The sequence below is a fragment of the Microchirus variegatus genome (assembly GCF_963457635.1).
Source record: "Microchirus variegatus genome assembly, chromosome: 2".
Classification (NCBI taxonomy): Eukaryota; Metazoa; Chordata; class Actinopteri; order Pleuronectiformes; family Soleidae; genus Microchirus; species Microchirus variegatus.
In genome coordinates, this window is record NC_139803.1 from 31,624,756 (window position 1) to 31,632,838 (window position 8,083).

Here is an 8,083-nt window from a genome sequence, read left to right on the forward strand (position 1 = left end):
TTTAAAAAGTCAATCCACAAATATATGTGTATATATATAATATAAATAATTGTGAAGTATCGAAAATAAATTAATTAATTCATTCACTCATTCATTTATTGTCAAATGCAGTCTATCAGCCCCACACACTCTAGCTGTGTTTAGATCTTGTGTCGCCTGGTGACATTCCCGCCCTGCACACAGGAAGTGAATTGTTTTACGTCAGGATAAAAGAACAACAAGAACATTGCGCTAGTAAAGCGAGACGACCGCAAGCACAAAGTTAAAGTGTCCAATGTCAATTCCACTGCTCAGAAAACGGCATTAACGTGCCTTTGTTCCCGCCCACCCTTGCTCTGCTGCTGTGTACACACAAACGCACCCTAACTCAGGGTGTGATAGTTGTGCCCGGACGCATGCGCAAGCAAATAATGTCACATGGTTTCTGTTCATAAGCGGACGCGGAATAACAACAACAACAACAAAATAAACCATTAAAAGTTACGCACTGCAGCTTTAAATGACTCACAACGTGACCATAAAATGAATTAACTCATCACCATCATCACCATCATCATCATCATCATCACTTAGGTGGATACAGATGTCTCTGCTCTGTTTTAACCTATAATTTGCAGCCATTAAGTTTGTGCTAACTTGTAATTGTGAGCGAATGACTCATGACTTTAATTGCTTTATTTCACCACTTCACAGTAACGCGACCGCCGATCATCAGCAGACAAACCCCTCATCCCTAAAAGAAACACATTAGAAGAGGAAGCTCCTCATCAGCGTTTGTGTCACATTAATGTTCATAATAATGGTTTCATTGTGATTGACACATTTTCACATTCATTCATTCATTCACTCATTCATTCGTATTATTGTTTGGTTTTTTTTACTCAAAACGTATTTAAAAACAGGAAATCATTCACTATTTCAGTCAACTATTAACTTTTCGAGAGTTATTTATTTTAATATGATAATTATTATGGTAGTAGTAATATATAATTTCACCAGCAGATGGCAGTAGAGGTCTATAGTGTGAGTGTGTGTGTGTGACCACAGTCAAACATGAAAAGCGAATTTACAACAGGAAACACATTTGTTTTTGATAATTGTGCATATTGTACATTAAAATGTTAATGTTTTTTTACTTTCGATTTTAGGAGAATTTATTGTCTCAAAGTTCATTTATGCATGATTTACATTAGATTTGTAGAATAGCATGTTCATATTATAGTCTTTTAACCTGTTTTAGTCGTTTCAGACGTATATTGCCTTTTATTTATCGTGTCTTTTATTGATTTACTATTCTGTTGGTCCACTGTGGTTGTTTTAAATGGCTTTACAAATAAAGTTGGATTGTATAGAATACAGAAAATTAATCATTAAACAAGAAATGGAAAGTAGAGATATTGTCAACAACAAAGAAAAACACGACAGGGTCAAAATATATTTGAAAAAATGCTCTTTACTAAAAGAAAACACTTGAAAATGAAATAATGCTTATGAGAAGAAGGAATTGTCTTGTGATTAACAGCTTGAACCACTGTGTGTTGTGTGTGATTTTGTGGAAGCACACACACACACACACACATGCTCTCTTCATTCACAGCACGTTCCCGCTCACATGCAGCAAATCCAAAATGTTGTTTGACGTTCAGGACATTCAGCGTAAACGAATAAACCGCAGAGCTTTTTGCTCAAACCAGGTTAGAATATTTCATTTCTTCGACCTTCTTTGTTCCCGGTTTCTTTCGTCTCGCGCCTCCGTCGCAGATGTAATCATCCGAACACAACGTGTTCCCAGACTGACACTAATGTTCACACACACCGGGATTATTCTGTTTCTCAGGGAAAAGGTTTCAGCAGATTACAATCTGTCTGTATGTGGATTATTCCGAGGACACAGTGTTTCTTGTTACGTTTATATATTATTATAGCTTTTTTGCTCATCTTGGTTTTTTTTTAGAATACAGTCTGTGTGCCTGATTTCTCTTCTCTGTGTCATTGTTCTTCCATTTGTTTATTCTTTATTTAAATGACTGAAGGAGCAAAGAACTTTTATGTTGGGACGATAAAAAACGCATAAGCGAGTTTGTTCATTTACGAAGCATGCAAATTCAAAATGGCCGACTTCCCAATGGACTTTTTTCTTTGTGATTTTCATGAAAACCAAGTTTTCATCTTCTTCTTATTTTTTTTGTATTTTTTAAAATACAAGAACACTACTCAAATTTGTCATGTTTTGGCATGTTTTGATATATTTTGACTTGACAATTACTTTTTATTTGGTGTATTTATTATCTCGGGTAAAAATCACCTGGCGTCAGAGATGGAAAAATATAAAATATAAAATATTGTACTGAAGTAAAAGTACCAATACTTTGATGAAATATTACTCAAGTAGAAGCAAAAGTAGTTCATTGGAAATGTACTTTAAGTAAAAGTTACTTGTAACCTGATTTTAAATTGTACTTAAAAAATACAAAATACACAAAAAAAGTATTCAATACAGTAACTTGTACAGTAAATGTATTTCATTACTTTCCACATCGGCCCGGCGTTAGTGATGCTGTTTTGAATTTGAGCGATATCGTTCTAGGGTTAAAGGTGCATTATGTAATAAATCTAAAGCAACTGGCCATAAAATCCTCCTAATATGTCACAGAGACTCAAGAATAATGTTCATATAACAAACTGAACTCACCAACAACAACAGTACAGACAAAATATTTGCATTAAAAAAAATATTTTGCAGACTGCAAATCATGTTTATGTTTTGAAATCATGTTTTGGCATGTGGTGCCACCTACCGCCGTCTACCAATCATTGCAGTCAGTAGAGTCTCAGCTGCCGAGCAACTACGGGTTGCCAGTTATGTCAGAAAACGAAACCTAAAAGACCTTGGTATTTTGAATTTGAATGTAGTAACTGTCACTGTAACTGCCACATTCTTACATATGGCGCCTTTAAATTTGGTGCAACTTTGTTGTGACTTGCTCCATCCACATTTCACCATAGGGGGCGCTATTGCAACACAGAGGTGCCAATATCACATTTTTGTCACACCTGACCTCTGTTGCCAAGTTTCCATGCAGTTTTTTCTGCAGGTTAACTCCCTCAAAGATGACCGTGAAGCCACAGAATCATAAGGTTTCCTCACACTTGGTTCCACACCGAAAAAGGTCAAACTTCTGAGTAAAATAACATCTCACTGTTCTCACAAGTCAAAGGAACGAGAGTCTGTCGCCGTGAAGACGTGGTGGGAACCGTTCGCAACGCTGCAATTATAGTCTTACACAGTGACGCTGTTCATACGCTGCCTGTCCGCGTGTGTAATCCTCCGTGTGAACTGTCAATAAGACACACGTAAACGTGGTCTTTATGTGTCGGCGTCCAGCCATGAGCTGCTCAGAGTCTCACGATGGTGGGAGAAGCTGCGTGTCATCTTTTGTCACCTCTGTGATGTAAAGGAGAAGCATCTGGAGAAGATCACACGCTTTTCTTAAGTGGCTTTAACCTCTTTGTGTATTTATCAATACATTCATCTATCAAAGCCTGCTTATACAGCGCTTTTCATTGAAACACAAAGTGCCTCACAGGATGAAAACACAATCAAAGATAGTAATCGATTCAGCCGACAAATGAAAGGTATTGTTTCGAAAACAGCAGTGGGGAAGTGAAGAGGTGAGGAAAGGAAGTGAGGCAAATAAAGAAGAAATCTCAGGTAAAAGCCAGGTTAAAAAGTTGGTCTTCAGTTTGTTTTTAAGATAGCTGGAATATTAAAGGTGATGTAGAGGTTGTTTTTAATATTATTATAATAATAATAATAATAATAATAATAATAAAAAAAAACATTATTAAATTTTTTTTTAAATATTAACTTAAAGGTGCCATATGTAAGAATGTGGCCAAAAACAGTTACTACATTCAAATTCAAAACACCAAGGTCTTTTAGGTTTTGTTTTCTGACATAACTGGCAACCCGTGGTTGCTCGGCAGCAGAGACTCTACTGGCTGCAATGATTGGTAGACATCGGTAGGTGGTGCCACATGCCAAAACATGATTTCAAAACATAAACATGATTTGCAGTCTGCAAAATATTTTTTTAAGGCTAATATTTTGTCTGTACTGTTGTTGTTGGTGAGTTCAGTTTGTTATATGAACATTATTCCTGAGTCTCTGTGACATATTAGGAGGATTTTATGGCCAGTTTCTTTAGATTTATTACATAATGCACCTTTAAAAATAAACAGTTGATCGTAATAATGTTGGGTAACCTGCAAATGGTAGTACCAGAGCTGGCAATCAGGGACAGAGTATAAGACACCAGAGGTCAAATTCTCGATCACTAATTGGTTTGCGTGCAGAGTCCTGTGCTAGTCCTGATTCTTCATTTCTGATGACACATCATGGTCGTTTTATATCTTCGTATAATATGTTTCTGACATGATGTTCCTACATGCACCAGCTTTTAAGTTGATTTTTTTTTTAGTGTCCGAGTGCACAAGATGAAGAAGGTCATTTTGCCATTTTGGATTGAACGTCCAGTTTTTGTCGATTTCACAAAGAAATTCGATTTGAGCAAACGTCCTATTACTTTTCAAAACATCAATATCTGTAAAATGGTGGCTTGATATCTCTTGATAAGTTATTTAGATAAAGTTGACCAACAATACAATATGATATTTGTTGTTGTTGGAAGAGAATAACTTTGTGCTTCACTTTCCGCTCACTAGCTGTGTTTCCTGTTTTCCTGTTGGCTTTACGAGAAGAAGAAAAAGAAGTCCTCCTCCATGAGGTCACGTCAGGTTCGTCCAAATCTCACCGTCATGCAACTTCAAAATATCTGAAAATGCTAGAGATAAAACTTGAAAAAAATGAAAGCTTCTGCTGCACAAGTCCATAAACAAACACATTTTGCAAAGTCAGAAAGAATAAACAAAGTCTGTATTTAAAGTGTTAAATGAGATAATTTGAGAAGTAACTGAAAGTCAGTGAGTTGAGTGTTTTCCTGTTTTCATTCCAGGAAAAGGGAGGAAACTCGTGCCTTGCTCCGTATCTCCATGATTTATGTGTCCTGTTTTTTTGTGGAACTTTATAAAAGCGGCTCAGTCTGTGGGTTTGGTTTCAGTTCGACCAACACCATGTTGTCCAGAAGAGAAATGTCTGTGGCTGCTGCCGCTGTTCTTGTTTTCTCCCTCATTTCGCAGAGTGAGTTTGTGTTTACATTGTTTATTTACTGTGATTTGACTTATAAATGTGTATTTTTCTATTGTGTCATCGCTGCAGTTGTCGGCTCTACTTTATTTTTTATTTTTATTTTACACATTTTCTACATTTTGAACTAATTGATAGCAAAAACTTAGATGCCTGTCAGGGTTTCATTTAAGTTTTTGCCATTTTCAATAAGATAATCTTGGATTAATCAACTAATTGTTACTTTTATGTAAGTTTTACACATTTTTGTTAACAGAAGCTTGTTAGAATGTCAGAATATCTTTAAATAAATGGTATTGTTTTGTGTGTTTGCTCAGGTGAGGGTATAATCGGAGGCAGAGAGGCAGCGCCTCACTCTCGGCCGTACATGGCCTCCATCCAGGTTCCAGAGGGCGAGAATTTGAAACATGAATGTGGAGGTTTTGTGGTGGCCGATCAGTGGGTGATGACCGCGGCTCACTGTCTGCCCAGCGGGTGAGAAAACAAATCAAAAACAAAAGAACATTCTCCTTATGAACGTTTTATCTCTGAAATAATTGGTTTAGAGGAGTTTTTGTCTAATATCAGCACAAAGCTGATATAAGGCAATATCATCCACTCTCAGATCATCTAACCTGATAAATTCCAAACTATGCTTATATAATCCAATCTATTATTTAATCTAATTGAAATGTAAATCTAATGGTATCTTGTCTAATCTGATCCTAATCCTAAATCTAAATCTAATGTCATCTAAATATCATATGCAGTATATTCTAATGTAATATATTTTTAATCTGATCCTGTCTCAACAAACAATCTAATCCAATCTCAGCTCATGTAACCTAATTAAACAAATTCCAAACTACACTAAAATAATCTATTATATTTTAATTTAATCGAATGTAATGATACTGTATCTTCCCTAATCTATCTCAATCTCAAGGCCAGTCTATTTAAATCTAATCTCAGTTCATCGAACATAAGCAAAACGAATTCCAAACTATGCTAAAAATAATCTAATCTAATGTTCCAATATTTTACCAAATTATAATTTTTTTTAAATCTAATCTGACCTAATCTGTTTCAATCTAATGTAATTTTATCATATCTATTCTAATCTCAGATCTTCCAAATTGAGCAAAACAAATGACAAACTATCCTAAAATCTATTTTAATTGAATCTAATGTAACAATATTTTACCTAATCTTTTTGTGACATTTATGATGCTGAAGGAAAATTATGTGAAGGATTATGAAGTGTTTTCTCACAGGCCCAGTGGAAGGAAAGTGGTGCTGGGAGTTCATTCTCTGAGTCAACCTGAAGACACCAAGCAAACCTTTGACATCCTGGAAGTCCACAATCACCCAAACTACAGAGATTCAAACTATGACAATGACATTGCTTTACTTAAAGTAAGTGCAGCCTGTGTTTCATAACGGATCACATGTAGGATATTTGACGTCACAGTTTTGGAACAAATTTTCTTGTGGTTACTTCTGCAGCTGGACCGTCCGTTTGTCTCCTCTGAAGCTGTTAAAGCGGTGGGATTCCTGCGATCCGGTGGAGGCTCCAACCCTGACACCGACGCAGAGGTGGACACAGCCGGCTGGGGATCCCTGGACAACCTGGGCTCCAGACCGGACAAGCTTAAAGAGGTGGTGGTGGAGGTGTTCAGCTCGGCTCGCTGCAAGCGCTCCGACTACTTTGGCAGAAAGTTCACCACGAACATGATGTGTGCGCACAAACTCTGCCCGGACCCTTGTGATCAACCGTATGAGAAAGAAGACAGTTGTGACGTAAGTGCTGACTTCAAAATGGCTGATAATCGCTGCTAAGTGGGGATACAATTTAGCTTTTTCGGAAACTGCCGTCACATGGTTTTCTACGCTACAGCAGTGGGTGTAACTCAATCATTAGAATCAGTTGAATTTTGAAATTCCCAAAACTGTCACAAGGCTTTGACGTGCATCTTCTCAGCTTTCAGAAACCGTTGGAATTGTTCCGATGGCACAAAACCTTTGCGTAATTACGGTAATTCAAAGTGCTCTTGCGATGCACTCTGTGTAAAAGGGTTAAAAATGTAACTATGGGTCGAAATTGATGGGTTGGTTTGAGTTGGACGGGCTCGTTCAAATGGATGGTTCTTTATGTCAGGGTGCATGTGGTACCAAATCCCCAGTAGTTAGCGGTCGGTAACTAGGCTCGCTAAAGTTTTTTTTTTGCTTGCCCCTCAGGGTGATTCTGGTGGTCCTCTGCTCTACAACGGCATCGCAGTGGGCGTCACGTCCAACGGTGGAAAGAAGTGTGGCCAAGTGAAAAAGCCTGGGATTTACACCATCATCTCCCACTACACTGAGTGGATTGACAACACCATGGCGCCACAGACCACCACTGCACCACCGGATGGCAGCAGTTAAACAGTGAAGATCTAGTCGGATATGATTTTATTTTTGTACGTCCTATAAAGCACCTTTTTATACCTTTTACATAGAGGCTGAAGTGTTTATGAGCTTTCATTAACATTCAGCCACCTCTACAGATTCACCAAAATAAAATACACGTTTTTGTCAATAAAATACAGTTCATCACATTCAGATGTTGTTTTTGTCTTCAGTTGTTTAGTTTTAAATTATTATTATTATTAGATTATATGGCTTTGGTTTTAAACATTTAAACGTTGTATGTTATAACTTATAATCCTAGTTATGAGATATAACATAATAGCAAATGGTCAACCTCACCTAAAATGATATTTCAGGGGGTTTGTAGTGTGGTTAATAAGGTATTGATATATTATCAACACCAAAGTCCATTGAGAAAATGTGAGTTTTTAGCTCACACGGACACAGTGTCTACTGTGAACACTGCCACCTTATTTGGGAAGTTTGTCAGTT

At 37.0% G+C, this 8,083-nt stretch overlaps 1 protein-coding gene across 1 annotated transcript; it reads left to right on the plus strand.

Annotated features, from left to right (window-relative positions):
* Positions 1-5,130: 5,130 nt before the first annotated feature.
* cfd (complement factor D (adipsin)) lies at positions 5,131-7,769 on the plus strand. Its single transcript, XM_083903237.1, has 5 exons — positions 5,131-5,200; positions 5,524-5,680; positions 6,460-6,601; positions 6,692-6,985; positions 7,424-7,769. The coding sequence occupies exons 1-5, from the start codon at positions 5,134-5,136 to the stop codon at positions 7,604-7,606; spliced, it is 843 nt and encodes a 280-aa protein (XP_083759363.1). The 5' UTR covers positions 5,131-5,133; the 3' UTR covers positions 7,607-7,769.
* The last annotated feature ends 314 nt before the right edge of the window (positions 7,770-8,083 follow it).